Source organism: Castanea sativa, chromosome 5 (assembly GCF_040712315.1).
Source record: "Castanea sativa cultivar Marrone di Chiusa Pesio chromosome 5, ASM4071231v1".
In the NCBI taxonomy this organism is placed as follows: Eukaryota; Viridiplantae; Streptophyta; class Magnoliopsida; order Fagales; family Fagaceae; genus Castanea; species Castanea sativa.
In genome coordinates this window covers 53810295-53831243 of record NC_134017.1, presented here as the reverse complement: position 1 = coordinate 53831243, position 20949 = coordinate 53810295, and the positions used below count along the sequence as shown (strand labels likewise).

At 33.3% G+C, this 20949-nt stretch overlaps 1 protein-coding gene across 1 annotated transcript; it reads left to right on the top strand.

Moving 5' to 3' along the window:
- Window positions 1-11042: 11042 nt before the first annotated feature.
- On the top strand, window positions 11043-12666 carry LOC142635411 (uncharacterized). The gene is made up of 3 exons (XM_075809568.1): window positions 11043-11324; window positions 11911-12519; window positions 12628-12666. The coding sequence occupies exons 1-3, from the start codon at window positions 11043-11045 to the stop codon at window positions 12664-12666; spliced, it is 930 nt and encodes a 309-aa protein (XP_075665683.1).
- The last annotated feature ends 8283 nt before the right edge of the window (window positions 12667-20949 follow it).

Sequence of the window (20949 nt, the reverse complement as noted above, 5' to 3'; positions counted from 1 at the left end):
ATACTTGGAAAAAGTTTCGACCTCAAGATCAAAGTCTGCTTTCCAAAACATTACTAATCCACCCCCCTTATTTCTCCTTGGTACCTCAAATTTATTTTTAAAATCTATACGCCTTTGAACTAATTCTAGCCTTGCTTTGTTTGTCCATGCTTTGGCTAAAAACACAACAGAGGGAGCTTGTGCCCGCACCAATTCTGCAAGTTGATCTTCCGTCCGCTGGTTCCCAAACCCGCGGTAGTTCCAACATAAGAAACTCATTGCTTCTGGCGGGACTGGAAACTAGCCTTCGCCAATATCTTATTGTTTTCATTGCCCATCGGAGAAACTAATTTTCTTTTTTTGTAACTCAGAGTGACCATCTGCATGTCGGGTGGGTATTTTAGTTCCCACGGCTTCCTCTATAATGACATCAGTTCCAACACAAGATCTGGATTCTTTTCCATGTGCCTTCATTACTTCCCGGGATATTTAGTGTATCAAGTAAAACTGATAGGGGCAGGCGTGGTTGACAGGGAAGTTTTTGTCTTGTTCCACGTCAGTAATTGAGAGGGATTCCAAAAAAATTTCCTTATCCGTGGCTTGGATATTTTTGGAGGATAATTTTGGTATGGGATCGAATATACCAATATCTCGGTCTATCTCCTGCAATTTTCCCTCAAACATCTCAGCATTTAAATTCTTTTGCTGCAATTTCGGGTTTTTGAAAATATCCTCAACCGTCATCACTTGGCTCGGATTCTGCTCCTGAAAATCTGGGATAATAACAACCTCTTCTGTGGACTCTGCTCTTTCCTTTCCTGGCCTTATGATCTCCAGCGAAGGCCCTGTTCTCCAAACCACCACTGGAGGTGGTTTGCTTGTCTTTGTTTCAGCAGCAGTAGTTGTACTCCGACAACCACTTGGTCTGTTACTATAAAAACCAGGGACTGTGACCGTATTCGTCGTGATGACGTATAAGGTGGTGCATGAATTCATGGTCCGAATTGTTGTGCTTCAGTTGGTAGTGTACCCTCACTCTCCAGCCATAGTTCGTAGTCTCTGTCATCATGTGTCAAACTCCCACGCCAATAACAAAGATTTGAGAGTCTTTCATACTTAAAGGACACCCATAACTCCTTACCATTCTCCAAGGATATCACTCTACCTCTGCACAAAGGCTATGATATATCAACCGTGACTCGAACTCTAATAAAACCATCACCCTAAACATCCATATCCTCAGCTGGCTTGTTCACCGTGCCAATAGTTCTACAAATCTTTTCTGCCACTGCTCTTGTTCTAAAACGCACGGGGATGTCGTGTACCTGAACCCAGAAGGTAACCATATTAAATTTCATATCCACAACATCAATATCTTTGTCACACCGTTGTAAAACCATGAGGTGTTTGTCAAAACTCCATGGTTCTGCCGCAAGTACTTTCTCCATCTCAGTCTTGTTATCAAACGTAAATAACACCACATGGTCTCCCTCTTTCCGAACCTTGAAACCATTCCTCGCTCTCCAAATGGGTGAGAACGTTTTGGCAATAGCTTCAATATTGAGTTCCCGTTTGGTCAAGAATTTGGCTGCAAGAACATATTCAGTCACTGCCTCTTCTTCTGTGAGTTGGAGGTTCGAACTTTCAACATCAGAGAGGGTTAAACAGCTCCATGATTTTGTAAGATCCTCCATAGGGAAGAAAATAAAAAGAAGAAACTGTTTCCCAATCCCCAAAAAACATAAAAACCCACAAAACCTCGAAGGTAAACCTGTCACCTCGAGGTACAAAGACACCTTCAAGAGAAGGAATGGCTATTCTAGACCTAGGAGAAGGTTGGAGAACCAAGCCTTTCGCTCACGAATTCTAAATTAATTGAATTTGAGATCTGATTAAAATGAACCTCCTATTCAAGCTAAAGTTTTTATTAAAGATGAATTGCCTAATCTTGAAATGAGACAAAAAATACTTGAAATTTGTTAAGACAAATAATTTGGGATACTTAAAATGAACATCATGTTCAAAATTAAACTACCTCTATCTTAGTAAATTTTTGTGGACATAAAAATTATATTCAATCACAATAAGATTCACCAAATTCTTTAAAATAAATAAATAAAAATAGCGAATTAGCTTCATCCCTACTAATGTTATGTAGATGACCTAAATATATAATTTAGGTGCAGCCAAAATTATGAAAAGACAGCATATTCCCTTGAGTATGAGTATTGGGTTAACTATAAAAGGTGTCATGGTTGGAAACTTTGAAGGTAAAGGTTTTTCCCTAAGAATGGATTGTAATTAAGTGATACACATATCTTGAATGAGCATTGCTTACATTAATAAAATCCTTATGTCTTAACACGTACACATGAAATTGGGTTTAGCATTTTCATTTGATTCAGCTATTTTTGGTAAACAATGTTCATCAACAAAAATCCTTCACCAAAAAAAAAAAAAAAACTCTTTTCAATACAAAGTACAAACTAACAAAACAAAGTATGTAGGGTTTTAGGATAGAACCAAAAACATTTTCTTGCAGGATTTTTTTCTAGAACCAAAATGAAATTTTATGAGACTCATATCACAAATATTGTGTCCATGTGTAAATGGACATGTGTCAATTGAATAAGTGACTTATCTTGAATGAGCATTGTTCAAATTAATAAAATCCTTATGTTTTAACGTGTATGCATTAAATTATTTAAAATTTATTTGATGCAACTATTTTTGGTAAACAATGTTCATCAAATAAATCCCTTTAATTATAATACACACACAAAATCTCTTTTCAATACAAAGTACAAACTATTAACAAAACAAAGTATATATGCAGGGTTTAGTACGAAACCAAAAATCTTTTCTTGCGGGAATTTTTTCTAGAACCAAAATGAAATTCTATGAATCTCATATCACAAGTATTTTGTGTGTGTGTGTGTGGACTGTGGACATATATTAATTGAGTAGTTGAAAGCTCTATAAGTTTTATATAAGAAAAGGAATTATATATAAGCATACAAGTGTTATACGATAATGTTTGTTTTACTGCAACTTTTAGCCACATTAATGTTTGAATTTTTATATTTATACTATAACTTCGTTTACCACTCATGATACAAACTAGTGTATATAGTAGGTGTCAGTTAGCTCAACTGGTAAAGTCTCTGATGGTTGTATAAGAGATCTGGGGTTTAATCCCCGCCTACACCAAAAATTGATTGGTGTCTTGGTCTGATGATAAAGAGCTATCATCAGGAGCGGACGCCATAGGTTGAAACTCTCTCACAAAAAAAAAAAACACTAGTGTATGTATAACAACTATTTGACCCATAAATAACAAAACAATACACCAATAACTGAATCAAGGATCATTTTAAGAAACTATCGTTCCAATTAATCACTCCAAAAACTTAATTATCTTTTCAATTGACATATCATGTAACTTTGCACTCTTTCTTATCCTAAATATCAACAAATTAAATACTGTAAATTAAGAAAAAAAAATTACAATAAATTGAAGGAAAAATATGAGTATTCAAGAAAATTAAATAAATAGCTTGAAAAGTGCATTGTTAGAACCAAGTTAAATAAACCTAAAACTCCCTAAACAATATTTGATTGTCATTGTCACTGTTCTATCACTTAAAAAGAGAAAATAGCATAGCAAATGTAGGCTATATCTTTTTAAGTTAGAGAAAAAACAAGTTTCACAATATTTTTCATAAATAATAATTTATTAAGGTGATAAATTATTGTTGAAATAATATCATTTTTACACAAATTAATAGTATTTAGTGACGGCTCCAGGAATTTATTAAGGGGGTCATTTAGAAATTTAAATTAAACAAAAATTAATGAAAAGAAATTTTAAATATATTGAGTTATCAACAACTAAAAAAAGGCATAAATACATAAAATGTTACAATTTCCTTTTACGAGTTTTCATATTTTGACATCATTACATGATAGTTCATTATCAATTGTTATTATCTATTGTCAATGTGGGTATATATGACCATTTTATTTTGTTAAGTTTGTATATATAAAATTATCACTATCTATTTGTCATTGTTTTTATAAAAATAATTTAAACTAAATGGCAAAACTCAACCCATTTGCACTATATGAAATTATTGACTCACACAATCACACTCATTCATACATTAATAATACACTAAGTGCCTACTTAACTAATCAAATGCTTGAATCTTTCTCATAAATCTCATTTCATCTCTCATCTCTCTTCTCTATTTCTCTATCTCAATATCTTTGATTCTGAGAGTAAAGAGAGTATTTGTTAGGTACATGAATGTGTTTGCAGATATGTGCATTATTATTTTTTTGTTATGAAGTAATATGTGTGAATCGTGATGTGTGTAAATATGTACATGTATAGTGTAAATATAATATTATTTAATAATCAGGAATTACAGAGGGTTTGATACATATATGTGTATTGTTATCATGTTATAATAACCTTTTATTATAAAGTTAGTGATTTGAGAAAAAAATGAATAAAGTTAATATGTAACCAGGGTGTATAAAATTTAATTTAAGTGGTGAAAAAATATTTTTAATGGTAGATTAAACAAGTAAAAAAAATATTAAATATAAAATTTGTTAATTAATAAAAAGTCGGGGTTCATTTGAACCCCATGAAATACATCTAGTGCCGCCCATGATAGTATTAACACTATTTTAGTGACATAATTTGTGATGTTTCATGCATGTGATTTGAACTCTACCAGTCCCTCCCTCACTATTTATCCATTTTGAAAAAAAAAATTATTATTTTATTATTGACCAACCACAATAAATTACATTAATATTTATAGGAAAAAAAATTATTAATAGATTTTGGGTAAGAGAGCAGCAAGTATCAAGCCGTGCTGAAGTCAATAATAGGCTACCATAACTTTTTCGGAAAAGTAATTTAACAAAATAAAACAAAAGAAGACTTCTAGGAAAGAAAAAAAAAAAGTTAGAATTTTAGATTAGCACAAGTTTTTGACTATAATTATTTGAGTGTACGGCTTTTCATACTGTAATTATGGTTAGACTGAATATTTTTCACGTTCAAACTTTAAATGTACATTTCTCACATTTTTTACCAAAAAAAAAAACATTTTTCACATTTCAAGTCAACAATACATTACCCTTACCTACTTTTATTTTTTATTTTTTATAGAGTTTCAACTTATGGCATCCGCTCCTGATAATAACTCTTTATTATCAAACTAAGACACTAATTAGTTTTTGGTGTAGGCGGGGATTGAACCCCAAATCTCTTATACAACCATCAGAGACTTTACTAGCTGAGCTAACCATAAGAGTATCTTTCAAAGAAATTCATGTAAACTTTAGGGACATGAAAAAAATATTTTAGCTCCCCCGCCCCTCCAAAAAAAAAAAAACATTATTTTTATAACTCATTAAGTTGTGATTGGAGTAACATCACTTTCATAGGCGCTTATTACTCATATCTACCTTTATTATATATAAACAAAGCCACAATAACTGTGGTGAAAAATTGTGTCCTAGATTTATTGTTTTATCCCCCATCCATTTTGCCTAGTAGAGGTGTGGCTATACAATTAGAGAAATGTTATATTCACAACATTTACACAACATTTTTATAACAAATCATATGTGGCAAGTTGTTATTGGTTGTTATAGATAGGTAAAAAAGTAATTTAAGTTGTGAATTTAAATTTGAACCAATAACAACTTAACGTATCCATATTAAAAAAAAAAATATCATATTATCATTTACACGTGGTTAGTTAAAAGATTTGACTCCCTTTTAGTCAAGACGAATACAATACTCACTCTTTGGTTAACTATAAAATATCTTAAAATTTTTCCTTAAGCTCCCAAGACATAGGGGTTGCTTCCTAATTTTTTGGAAAATCATAATAATTTTTTAGGGAAGGAATCTGTGTGTACCCAAAATGTGGTTATTGGGCTCAACCTCTATTTGGGTTCACAATTTATATATATTGTGGGTTTTGGGTTTCCTACTATGGATGATTCTGTGCTAGACAACCCCTATACACTTATTCTCTCAACTCCTATCTAGGCCTCACAGAATTACTTCCTTCCTCTTTTAGAATGACCACTATCTTTTCCCAGTATACTCTCTAAAATTGCCAACCCCCTTTCTTCATTCTCATCTCTTATTTATAGCTCAAGACTAGTGGAAGAGTGATGATTATTTTTGTGATGAGTGGGAAAGGAGGTCCAATGTTATCACTCTTAAGTGGGTGTTTAGTTGGGGGTGGGGGTGGCAAGAGTGGCATTGGGACTAGTTCCCACGTTAGAAGATTTGCTCGGCAGCGATACTTCCCAGGTAATGCCAAACATCTTAGGACTCACCGTCCCGGGAAATTGCATTCCCCGACCAAGCAGGGTCTCAACTTCACCTTTGGCGTCATAATGGCTAAAAAAATGGTTTTTGGGCTTTGGATGTGCGACAAGGCTTACCTGGACCAAGTTCACAAGCCCAATAGAACACACATGCACGCATGAGGTCCCAAGACCCGAGGCCCAACAAGTTCAGGGCCTTGTGCATGTGGCATTATTGTGATGGGTTTTATGAACAACGGGCTTGAGGGGAAGTAGCATCCCGTACAGAATCCTTGAAGAAATAGTGGCGTTTTACCAAGAAGAATATTACAAGGTATCAATGTATTAATGATAGAAAAAATTAATTATTATTAAAAATTGACCATATAATAAAGAATTGGATTTAAGAAAAACTTGATATATCTTTAAGCAATTGTACATCATTCAATACTTTTTTATTGGATGTATATTTTAATGAATCCATAGTTAGATTATTATATTTATTTCTTATAACTTCCTTGGTTAACTTAAAGTTTTTTGTAATTTATAATTATATGCAATTTGAATAATGAATCAAAGAATAGTAATTAACACTTAATTTAGTATGCATATATATATATATATATGTGTGTGTGTGTGTGTGTGTGTGTGTGTGGGTGTGTGGGGGGGGGGGAGTGAAACAATCTCTACTCGAGCCTAGGGCCCAAAGAGTCATTAGGCCACGGGAGAGTAATTTGGCCTTACCTCTCAACTGAGAGGAATGCTTAAAGATTAATAATCCGGGGAGAAAGTTGGGTCACCATAGGTGTTTCAGTATAAGGTGGAGCACCACGGTTAGCTCATTACAGTGGGAATGGGAAGTTATTAGCATAAGCCAAGTCTTAAGGTATGGATGATCTTTGTGTGGTCTCTGGAAGATACTAGCAACCACGGGAAACTCCTAGAAGGTGCAAGAAGGAGGAAGATTTTTACCTCCACATTTAATGAGGAGGCTTACCTAACCTCTGGCACATGAGACAGCCTGAACAGTACACGTAATCCCTTGGCTGTCAGAATCCTAAGATAAGAAGGTGAGAAAACCGATAAAGTAACGGAAAAATATCACTGATATTATGGGTAGAAGCAGAATAGCTCGAAGGAGGAGAAGGAGTATGGAAGATATAAAAGGGAAAGAGGCCAAATGGAAGAGGGATCCAGAAAGAGAGAGAGAAAAATACTATCGTAGGAAAAAAAAAAATATATATATATATATATATATAGAGAGAGAGAGAGAGAGAGGGAGAGAGAGAGAGAGGAACATTTAGTGATATACCTTGGGAAAAAGAAAAATCTTCCCAAGGACATATGAGCATCTGTAATAGAAAAGAAAGTGTTTTTAATGAGAAAAGAGGTCCACTTCTTGTGTTTCCCATTGTAGAGTATTTTGTTCCCACTATTTAATTATATCTTTATTGTGTGGAGTTGTGAGGAAGGAGATCCGAGAACCCCTCCCCGGGAACAATCTTTAAGGTCTCTACAATATATATATATATATATATTAATTGGTACAACTTAGAGAAAATTCAATTAGATTTTACAATTGAAGTCTAATTTTGTGTTAAGTGTCCTAAATGAGAGAGTTTTCTTTCTTAATTTTGGAGTCAAATGTGGGACCACATTATAAATATCCATCTAAGTGAGTTATTCCATACGAAAACCAAAGAGTCTAGAATTATTGAACATAAAAATTTTAAAAAAAAATTGACAATTTACATTTTCTACCTAATAATATTCTTACAAAGACTTTTTAAAGAGTTAATATATATATATATATACATATATATATATATATATATATAAAGAATGGCTATCAATAATATTTATATTATATATGTAAGAATTATATTATACATCTTAATGTATATCTTTTAAGTATATCCATTTATATGCATGGAGTTACATGCTAGTCTATATAATAATAATAATAAGTGAAGTAGAGAGAAACTCAAATTAGAATTCCAAATTAGAGTTCCAATTTTATGCCATGTGTCCTAAATTATTTATTTTTAAAGAGTTTTATTTCTTAATTTTAGAATAAAATGTGGGACAACATCATAAATATTCATACAAGTGAGTTATTAAGTACCCGTTTGAGTACTGATGAAAAGACCACGTTTTGCGCTTTGGCTTTTTTTTTGACAAGCTGTTTCAGCTTTTCAGTGGGTTTCGTGCATTGTTCACAGGAACCACAAATCTCTTTTTTCAGCAAAAATTTTATTAAAAATGGGCCACACAGCACTATTCACACATCTAAAATTATTTTGTTACAGTGTTTTCAGTTTTCAGTTTTCAGCAAAATAAGTCGTATCTAAACATACCCTAAGTACAAAAACCAAAGGGCCTAGAATAAATTAATCGTAAAAAGAAAAAAAAAAGTGCTTCACAATAATTTTTTTTAAAAATGGATAATTTGCATTTTATACCTAATAATATTCATACAAATTTTTTTAAAGAGTTAACGAAATATAAAAATGACTATCAATAATATTTATATTTAAATTATATATATGAATTATATTATGCATCTTATTGTATATTTTTAAGTGTATCCATGCATATGTATAAGGTTACAAGTTAGTATATATTAATAGGTAAAGCTTAAAGAAAATCCAATTAGATTCTACAATTGAAGTCCAATTTTGTATTGTGTGTCCTAAATTATTTATTTTTAGAGAGAGATTTATTTCTTAATTTTAGAGTCAAATGTGGAACAATATCATAAATATTTATTCAATTGAGTTATTGAGTACAAAAACCAAAGAGTCTAGAATTAAAAAACATAATTTTTTTTTTAAAAAAATGGACAATTTACATTTTTTACCTAATAATATACTTACAAGACTTTTTAAAGAGTTAAAAAAAAAATATAAAGATTACTATCAATAGTACTTAAATTTTACATGTAAAAATTATACTATGCATCTTAATATATATATTTTAGGCGAAAATCACATTTTCATCCCTACATTTTCAGGCGATTCTCACTTTGGTTCCTAGATTTTATTTTTACCACTTTTAGTCTCTATCTTCAAAAACGCTTCCCGTTTTGGTCTCTGCTGTTATATCAGAGACTAAAAATGTACACATGGCAAATGGTAGAAAAAAAAAATTATTGTCCACGTGGCCTATCTACCCTAATTAGTTCCATTCCTGCCCTTAGTTAGTCGTGTGGCCCTCATGTGACATTCACTAAACCAAAAAACCTTAAATCAGTTCACATAAAAAAAAAAAAAACAAAATCAGCGACCACAATCCCTAATCTTTTATCCGTTGCTCATCACATGACCATAGACTTGCACAAAAAAACCACAAATCAGCAAGCACAATCCCAGATAGCGTCAGAGTGTTTGTGCTGAGCAGATTGCGAAGGTTCTGTTTCTCTCTCTCTCTCTCTCTCTCTCTCTCTCTCTCTCTCTCTCTCTCTCTCTCTCTCTCTTTTATGAATGCCATTTTTAAGTGATGGGTTTGAATCTCAGCTTTTGGTTTTTGAGAATTTTGGAATTTTGAGTTGTGTTTTGTTATTGCTCTGGAATTTCAATCTAAGGCACTGGGTTCTATCTCTATTTCTCTCTCGTTGTGTCTCACTCTCACTCTCTCTCTTCCTCTTTCTCCCTTTATAGCTTTTGTAGTGGACATAATATTGGCTATGATAGTGGAATATTTTTGGGATTTGCATTGTTTGGCTGTTGTGTGTTACTTTTGTTTATAGCTTTTGGTATTTGCAGCTCTGTTTGTTTTACTTTTGTTTATCAGGGGCCACAATACTGACTGTGATAAAAAAATGGGATATTTTTGTTGGTAATTGCATTGTTTGTCTGTATTGTATGTCACTATTGTTTATCAGGGGCCACTATATTGACTTTGATAAACCATGGAATCTTTGTGTTGGTATTTGCATTGATTGTCTGTATTGTGTCTTGGTTTTCGAGAAGTGACTGGGTCTATGTGTTCCCTTTGTCTGTATTGTATGTTTTTTTTATTTGCTTATTAGTTTATTAGCCTAATAAAGTATTATTAATTTCAAAAAGTGGATAAATGTTTTCATTATGTTTTCTTTTCGTGACTTGCATGCAAGATGGATGAGCTTTTTACTCTGCATGTCTACCATGGTGGGCATTTCATGTGGGACCCTCAAGTATATGTGGGAGGGACAGTTGATATAGTGGATAATTGTGACTCAGATAACTGGTCAAAAGTAGAGGTTGAGAGTATCTGTAGGGAGTTTGGGTACATTGTAGTGGATAAGCTATGGTTTAAAATGCCTAGTGTGAACCCGGAGTAGGCAAATTTCCATCAGGTGGTTGATGATGATGCTGCTATGTTCATGACTGACTTGGTGAAGGGATATAGGGAGATTCATGTCTTTGTGGAGCATCCAGTGCATGAACCACTTGAGTTACCAGTGGAGAATTTTGAGCCCTTAGCTGCTAGACAACCTGGTAGTGAACCAGAACGTGTAGATGCTAAGGCCTTAGAGGTTTTTGTTAGTGACAGTGAACTTTAGAGTGATCACTATTATGAGTATACTGAGTATGATGATGAAGAGTATAGACTTGATTTTTCACAATTTGGAGGCCATGATAATGCGAAATTTTCTAATGTTGACCATGGTGAACCACATGAGGTAGATGCTAAGTAGGTTTGTGCTAGGAGGGTTGGCAAAGCACCAGTTACTCTAGATGCCATATTTTGAAAGAATCTACATCTGCCTGGAAGGTTGCAAGAAGGGCTTCTTGGCAGGGTGCAGGCCAATCATTGGTCTAGATGCATGCCATCTGAAGACCAAGATAGATGGTCAGATGATGTGTGCTGTTGGTAAAGATCCCAATGATGAATACTTCCCCTTCGCATATGCAATAGTCAAGGCTGAAACGAAGGACACTTGGACTTGGTTTCTTAATTTATTGCTTGCTGACATAGGAGATGACAACAAATGGGTGTTTATATCTGATCAACAGAAGGTCTGATGGTAGCTTTATTGCTTGCTAAATTAATTGTGGTTGATGGGTGTTCTTAATTTATTGCTTGCCGAATTAATTGTGGTTGATGGTAGCTTCATTGCTTGCTGAACTAAATGATTGTGCTTTGCAGGGGTTGGTGAACACCTTTGTTGACAATTGGTCACAGTACGAGCACAAGATCTGCTACAGACATTTATACAATAACTTGAGAAAGAATCATCCCGGTGTCCTTATTAGAGAAATTTTTTGGAAAGCAACCTAGGCTATTTATCAGCAAGCACATGAGAGGGCAATGAATGAGCTAAAGGAGGTGGATTAAGATGCATTCAAATGGCTACAGTCTCACTCAACAATTATATGGGCTAGACACATGTTCAAAACTGATGGCCAGTGTGACACGGTCCTGAACAACATGTGTGAAAGTTTCAACAGCAAGATAGTTAAGTTCAGGAGCAAACCTATAATCACCATGGTAGGCTATATCTTATGGTAGTCAGCACTTAGTATGTATAAATGTGTATAATGATCCATAGACCTATGTGATTCATGAATGATTAATTCTTCCTTTCTCTCTATGTGCTTGCAGCTTGAGTGTATTAGGCTATATCTGATGACTAGATTTCAAGCAAACAGACAAATGATTATGAAGGTGGAATTTGAGTTGTGTCCTAAGATAAGGAAGAGATTGTACAAAGAGAAGTTGGCATGCATCAAGTGGCTATCATGTTGGGCTGGTCGTACCAAGTTTGAAGTGAAGAATGGGCTGGAGAGTTTCACTATGGACTTGGAAGAGAAGAAGTGCAGCTGTAGGAAGTGGGACATAACTGGCATACCATGTTGCCATGCCATTTCCTATATCTTTTTAAACAGGGAAGATTCTGAAAAGTATGTCAATGCTTGCTACAAAAGGACTACCTACATTAATTGCTATGACCACATTATAGAGCCCATCAATGGCCTATATATGTGGAGACCTAGTGAACTGCCACCTATGCAACCTCCTATCAAGAGGAGACCTCCTGGCAGGCTTAAGAAGAAGAAGGCACTAGAGCCTGATGAACCTAGAAGTCACAGAAAAAACAGAGGTCTAGGCATCTCAAAACAATGCAAGTCATGTGGGAAATTAGGACACAACAGCAGGAGTTGCAAGGGAGAAGTAGGAGGGAACTCCTCCTTGCATGGGAGTGCATCCCAAGTTAGTAGGACCACTAGGAGGGTAAATATACTACTTTGACTTAGATATCCCCCTTGTTTTGTTTTTCAGTTGGCAAATTATTAATTGTTATTGTGCTTGTGCTTGCAGGCAGCCAAGGATAGTCATGCAAACAGCCCAGTTGATTAGTAGTCCAATCCAAGACCAAAAAGGCAGAGGAAGAGAAGTGCAGTCACCACTGAGACCTTGAATGCAACTGGGAATGTAGCAAGGTATATGGTAGCAATGAGATCTGCTGGAAGATAGCAAGCTGAAGCAGGACCATTTTTTTGGTGTACTATATGTTGAAGGCACTCTTCATATGTTTATGTAACTGCCAGGACAATTGGCATTTTGGTATACTTATATAATGGCTGACCAAGTCCTTTTTTTGTATGAATGTGCTGGGTAGACTTTGTCCCATATTTTGTAATTATTATGGTACACCAAAAACTATCATTGGTGTTAATTAGTGATCATTAATATTTACAGGTGATGCTATGTTTCTGTGTTCATTAGTATTTACCCTTTCTCCCATTGTTGTGATGATTATGCTTCCATTATTCAAATTTGCTGGTTTTTAGCTTTGGTTTTTAAAAGGCTTGAACTTATGTCTTTTGGATCAAGCTTGAGTGTATTATATAGTCAAGCTGTATGCAGGTAATATTTTAAAAGGCTTTTAAAATATTCAAGCTTGGAACATGTTTTTAAAGGGTTTGGTGATTATGCAGGTAATATTTAGCTTAAGTGTATTATATAGTCAACCTGTGCAGATTGTACCATCTCTTTTGGATCAAGCTTCTTTTATTTTTGATTTCTTTTTCATCTTCTTGAATTTTGGAATTATAATAATGGTTTAGGTTCCATTTTGTTGCTTGACAGACACACATGATGTTTTTGCAGTCTCAAATTGCTGTCTAAAATAGGACATTTAAACGATTCACATTTTACAGGTTGTAGAACAAGTTGAATTAATTGTTTGTGATATTATTGCAACATGCTGGCTAGCTTTCTTATGAGGAGTTATGGCATTGAATACTGTTGCATTGGTGGTTCAAACAATGTTAGACTACACATTATTTGGGTACAGTGGAGCACCATTTAAAAGACCATTTACTTGAACATGGTTTGAGTTTTTATGCTGTATGCATACAGCTGAAGAGTTAATCTACTTCTTTCTTATGGTTCCCAATAATATCACAAACAAACCTTTTATCTGTGTATGAAACTGAAAATTTTGTTATAACCCTTTTAAGGTACTGTTCAAACTACTTTGATGTTGAGTGCACACAAGGCACAAAAACTTCACAACAATGCAATGAATTGGTATACAAGTCATAAATTAATTAAAAAGACCATGTTTCATTGCTAAAGTCTCGGATTACAGAGAGAATTACACCAAAATTCAGGCATTTTCCCGCTAATACATACCAACACAAATTCAGGCCAACACATACCAACACAAACATTCTGCCAAAACCTACCAACATACACCAAAATTATGGCCTTTTCCCACTAATACCTACCCACCTAATGACCCATTTCCCCCCCCCCCCCCACCTATTTAGCCAACCAAAAGAAGCATCAAGCATGAGTAGCATCCCAATGGAACACTTGTAGCCTACAATGTCAACTTCAAGGGTCAAAATCCGTTGTCTCTATTCCGTTGCCTCTTCAACCAAAATCATGAAAAACAACAACAAATAGTATTAGCAAAATCTGGTCACAACCAATCCAACACTTGTATAAGCAAAATGCTAAAATCCTTGAAACTAAAAAAGACACACTAAAGAAAATAGCTAAAAAATAAAAACCCAATAACAGAATCCTTGAAGGGTGTGATGAAATTGAAACCATTGTGTGAAGTTGAAAAAGATATTCTCCAATGACATGATTGAACAACTCTTTGAACTTGAACACTTCAGTGTTGAAGAATGTCATGAAATTGAAGAGATAATTATTAAGTCTGAGAATCATGGGTTGGAACCTGAAGTGCTTCCAAAGTTAAAAACCCTTGTGCTCTCTGATCTTCCAAAACTAAAAAGCATTTGCACTCCACCCAGAAACCTAAAAACTAAATAGAGATTTAAAAACTTTACAAAGAGAGATACTAACTTACCCAGAAATTTGGACACCCGTAGTGTGAGGTGAGAGAGGAGCTGAGTTTGTGGGTTAGGGATTTCAATCTGTGTGGTGAGCAAGGACCTGAGCAAGGAGTTGAGTTAATTTGGGGGTTAAGAATTTTAATTTGGCGAGCAACTGAATTTAAGATGTTAGAGAATGTCATGTGAGGGTCACGTGACTAAGGGCAGGAATGGAACTAATTAGGGCAAATAGGCCACGTGGAAAATAATTTATTTATCTTTTCTGTTGTTTGTCACGTGTACATTTTTCGTCTCTGATGTAACAGTAGAGACCAAAATGGGAAGCATTTTTCAAGATAAGGACTAAAAGCCGTAAAAATAAAATCTAGGGACCAAAGTAGAAATCGCCTGAAAATGTAGGGATTAAAATGTGATTTCCGCCTATATTTTAAGTATATCCATGCATATGCATGGGGATATAAGCTAGTATATATTAAGCAAAAATCAAAGAAATTTCAATTAGAATTTGAAATTAGAATCCACACCATAATTATCCACTATATGCTTTCACACCATAGCTAGATTAATCCATCAATTTTGTAATTTGCATCCTCTATATCCTTGAACTATGTTATCCATGAAGAGACTTCCAACATTAATGAAATTTTTTTACTGATCTAAAAAGTATATTGACAAAGAGGTAAATATATCTAACTGAACTTTTGACACAAGCGAATCCCTTGCAATTGCTAACAAAGAATTTTCATGAGATACATTTATCTTTTTTTCTTCTCCAAAGAAACTTAAAAACAAAAATACAAAAACTAGATAACTCAACAATCTGCTGCTTCAATTTGCTAGTTGGCTCTGGCATGCTTCCTTCAAATACAAAACTTCCTTCACAATTTATGCTAGTTGGCCCTGGCCATATTTGAAATTCTTTTGGAACTATTCTCAAGCACTTGGCATGCCTTCTTTTTTTAACCCAAAATAAAAACTATCCATTCAAAGAGCACGCCTCCTCATTACAAACAATTAAGGTAGTCATCATGAAAAACTACAAAATTACAAGACTATCCCATGTTTTGGTTCTTAGTTGCCAGTATATCACAATGTCGTAAATTTGATATTTCAGAAGGTATTAAATTTTCAATACGTCTCATGTTTTAGTTTCTCCATCTATTGGTGGAGATTAGCATAAAAGTTTGCACAAAATAAAGTCTATGCTGCAAAGATAATGTGGTTGAAGATTCGAAAACCCATGCCAGTAGCATTCTTCATTTCACTGATGTGCTGCAAAGAGGATAATGTTGTCGTACTGTGAAGAGGATGATGCGTTGGTTAAAATTTAAATGTTAACGTTTAAAGTAGTAGCAAACGTTAGAAGCAGCATTGATTTCGTGGGTGGGCTCTGTTAGTTTTTGCTTGAAATTTAATGAGGTGGCATTGGGTTTTAATCTCTACCGTTGGTTTATTAGTTCGTGATGTGGCAGCTTCTATTTAAAACAAAAGAAGATATCCTTGTGGAGTGACCATCGCACGAGCACTTATACTTGTGGAGTGACCATCGCACCAAGGGCCGAGGTTCAAGTCTCCAAAAGAGAGTTTTATACACATATACACTTAAATTAGGTTAGAGTATAATTTCTATCTTATATAAAAAAAAATTACTAAAAGTTAGCCAGATCTTTTTAAAATATATTATTATTAAATGCTTATTTTCAACATTTTTACTACTTTTAGTTTGCTTTTAATTATATGCCCCATAATATAATTCTTTAAATTATTATTAATAATGTATTTTCTATATTCCTACTATTTTTTTTTGAATATATTATTACTAGTTTTAGTTTGCCATCATTATTATGAATTTTAAAAAATTATTGTCATACTAGATTATATAATATTTTCTACAAAAATTTAAAAACATAAAAAAAAAATAGCCATAGCTTATTAAAACATCTTACATCAAATTTGAATATGCAAAATAGACCAACAAAAGTAAGAATGAAGAAGTAAGGAAATATATTAAAATAATAAATATATTATTTCTATAGTTTATTAAATTTTTGGAACCGAAATCCATGCTCTAAACATATATTCTGGTTTTAAACATATCATACACAACAATCAAAGTAAGGAGAAAAAAAATCAATATTCATGTTAAATGCATCCCTAAAATAAACGAAAGCTTCACTCTCTCTCTCTCTCTCTCTCTCTCTCTCTCTCTCTCTCTCTCTCTCTCTCTCTCTATATATATATATATATATACACACACACATATACTTCCTCTGAGATTTTTTTGTTATTGTACTCACCTTCCCTCAAGTTTATAAGACACTTACCTTTCATAAAATGCAAACTATTTGCATTGATTTAATTTGAAAGGCTCAAAAAAGGTTTTTAAAATTCCAAAAAAAAAAAAAAAAGCTTTAAGAAAAAACCCCAAGTCTCTGCCGTTGCCTTGCCACCATTAAAAGTGACAGCCGCTGCAAGTACAAAATCATGAGCAATCCAAGCCTCCCTTCAGATCTATGAGTTTTCATAAATCCCTTCACAAAACCAACACCATAGATCCCTTAACCAACCTTCGATATGCAAAACCCAGGAATCCAGTCCCCATGTTCCACTTCACGTGCCACCACGTGCCACCCAAATTTTCTGACCACCGATCCACTCGTCATCGCCTTTAGCCGCCGCTTCAGTGCGTCGTTCACCAGCAATGGCCACGGCAAATCTCCACCATTGAGGCGCCTAGATCTATTTGTTTTGTGCTTATGACTTTTCGTTTCCGGCAAATTCCTATGCTTTGTCGGTGGTGATATTGGGGAGAGAGAGAGAGCAGAACGTGATGTTGGAAACCGGCAAATTCCATGCCACCTTAGGAAGTTGTGGTATTTTCAGTAATAAGTGATGAGTTATAGAGTGATGAGTGATGAGCGATGAAAATTGAGGGAGAAGTGATGAGTGATGGTTTTTTAAAAACCAAACAGCCCCTAAGTGTCTTATTTCAAACTAGTGGATAGTTGCACATAATACTAACAGAAAACATCGAGTGGTCAAAACAATTTACCACAAAAAAAAAAACACTTAAAAAAAAGAAATTTATTGTGTGAGATAAACAACAAACAAAGATTTGCTAAAAAATGTGAGAAGTACATGACCATTTTGTAGAGACTCGTTCTTTGAATCTATTGAATTTCTCAGAGGTGAACAACTGAAAAACAGAACCCAGAAAGTCAAAAATTCAATTTAAAATCAAATTTGTTACATCACAACTCTAATTTTAACATTTGAATAGACTTTCTCTAAGGCTCCGTTTGGGAGTTCATAAGGGAATGGAATGATCATAGGAAATAGAAATGAATGGAATAGAATGAAATTGAATGTATTTAAGTAAGGGAAAGGAATGGAAAAGAATGGAAAGAAATGGAATTATGTAACCTTGATTGGATGTTTTAAAATAAAGAAATGGAAAGGAATGAAAATGAATGAAATGTAAGTAATCTTGTTTGGGAGCAACGTGGAAGGAATGAAATGGAATCATTTTATGACAATATTACTATTAGACTCATATTTTAAAATAAATGGTACAATATATATGGGTATTTTGAGAGTTTTAGTAAAAAAATTATTAAATCTAATTCCATTCCCTCCTATTCCTCCCAATTTCGGGGGAAATGAAAATTTGAGGTTTTAAGGGAATAGAGAGGAATGAGTGTTCCCTCCTACCCATTTCATTCCCTCCCACTTAAACTCCCAAACAAGGAATGAGTGTTCCCTCCTACCCATTCCATTCCTCATATATCTTTAATTATATTGAGTGTAAATTTTGAAAATCTAACCGTTGCATTGCATGTTTTTATTATATCCTTTATGTTGGGTCCCAAATAATATTATCAATCCCAAATAGCAATCACATACAAGAATACAAATATTTACATGAAAAACTCTTTCTCCTTAAAGGGAAAAAATCACGGGATAAACTTCGAATCAATTTCACTGTTTTCAAATCAATTACAATATTTCTTTTGTATATCTCACGGTTAAAGAAAAATCTCTCTTATTTTTCTTTACTCTCTTTGTGTCTTCTCGAAGGCGGAAACCCTTTGCTCTCTCATCCTTCTTGCATTCCTCCCTAGCGAAAATCCTTTTTTTTTCTCTCTTGGTTTCATGCTCTATTTTTCCTCTCCCCATAGAGAGGACCCTTAAGTTAAAGCCATCAAATTCTTTGTAGCATTGTCTATTTATAAGACTCTTTTGCTATTCCCTCTTAGACTAAGAATAGATTACCTCTTTAACAAGGAATAGACTTCCCTCCACACCAGGGAATAGTCTTTCCTTCTACAACAAAGAAACCTAAATTAATTTTTCCTTCTTCAATCAGGAAACCTAATTGACTTTTCAAGTCACAATTGGAATTTGAGACAATTTCCCAACACTTTATGCTTGCAAAATTTTAAGAAGATAAAAGATCGATTGTTATGTTATCAAGCAAATATTAAAATTTTAAATTTTTGTGATCTAAAATTGTGTATAAAAAATAAGTCTATTGTTCGAATAGTAAATAACATCCAATTTAAATAAATTTTGATATGCATGTTAAGAATATAAGAAACATGAAATTCAATGGTTAGATTTTCAAAATTCACACCCCAAAAAAGAGATATATGAAAAGTTTAGAGAGTTTCTCTCCAAACTAGTTTGGAGAGAAACTTTGTTCAATTCAACTTTCCTAATGCGAGTTACACTTCCACAAAATATTAGAACTTGACACTCATATGTATTTTCAAAATGATGAATGTTACTCCTCAATTATTATCTTTTTTTGAATTATTTTAATGGGCGGTGCTACAGCCAGCCTAGGGATTCAAATGAACCCCTGACCAAGCCCAAAAAAAAATTATATATAAAATATTTTAAAAAATTGCTTTGACCCCCTAAAATAAAATTTTAAACACTTTGACCCTAAATTTTGTTTAAACCAGCTGAAATAAGTTTAATATGATTATCTTAGCGCTACTTTCATAATATTTTCACAATAATTTTACAATAAAGGTTAAGTAATAAGTTGTAACTGGTTTTCATCTAGACCCACAACTGACATTACTTTTTTACATACTTTCAACAATTTGCTACTTAGATTTTATTATGAAATTTTTGTATCATTAGCACTACTCTTAAAATTGCTCATTCGTTAAAAGAAATAAATAAGCAAACTTTCTCTCTAAACTTTGGCTTATTTGTTATTGAAGGTGAAATGAAATTGTTTTTCCCTGCACTTTTCTTCTCCATTAGCAATAAATTATACCACTATTAACAACAACAACAAAAATTTTAAAAAAAGCAAAAAATTACACCACTTGTACAACCAACTAATCTGTATCTACATACGTGATTCTTTTCTTATTCTCTTCATGTCTCTTTCTCCTTTCTATGTTTTTTATTTATGTCTAAGCAAGTAGTTTGATAAGCGCTCTACAAATTTCCAAATCCAAGAAGTATTTTAGTGCTTGCTCCAATTCCAAGAGAATGACCGCATTTATATATACACACACACACACACATAATAGGTGAAGGTGAGAGAAATTAAAATTAAAATTCCAAATTAAAACTCTAATTTTGTGCCATGTTTCCTAAATTATTTATTCTTAAAGAGTTTTATTACTTAATTTTAGAATCAAGTGTGGAACCACATCATAAATATTCACCAAAGTGAGTTATTAAGTACAAAAACTAAAGAGTCTAGAATAAATAAATCGTAAAAAAAAAAAAAGTGCTTCACAATAAATAAATAAATAAATACACAATTTACATGTTATATAAAATAAGCCAAAAAATGACTATAAAAATGACTATCAATAGTATTTAAATTATATAGATAGAAATTATATTATACATTTTATTATATATCTTTAAGTGTATCCATGCATATGCATGGAGTTACAAGCTAGTATATGCTTAAAAAGTCATACATTTCAAAAGCAAAAACTTATATCAGTTACTATTTCTTTTTTCCATTTTCCTTAGTTTTGCGTTTACTCCTAATCCTACTTCTAGGTGTGTTACTATTCTTCTTTATCATATATTTTTATTTAATTGAGATTACATATAAATATAATAAATTATTATTAATTTGAAAAAAATATATAATTAGTTATTTATTTATACATTTAATGATTATAGTCTTACCGATCTTTAAACTATTAATATTGTGGATGGGTGAGCTCCCTTAGAAGGCATTGTCCGCTTTGGGGTAAAGACCCTCACGGTTTTGTCCCATGATTGGTACTCCCCTACTTAGGCCTAGCGCTTATAAGTTAGGGGGGGAGGCGTAGTTCTCCGATGT

Coding starts and splice junctions, on each gene's coding strand:
- LOC142635411 (XM_075809568.1), top strand. CDS start 11,043: ATGCCATATTTTGAAAGAATCTACATCTGCCTGGAAGGTTGCAAGAAG. Junction 11,325..11,910: donor TTATATCTGATCAACAGAAG/GTCTGATGGTAG, acceptor ATGTGCTTGCAG/CTTGAGTGTATTAGGCTATA. Junction 12,520..12,627: donor TGCATGGGAGTGCATCCCAA/GTTAGTAGGACC, acceptor TTGTGCTTGCAG/GCAGCCAAGGATAGTCATGC.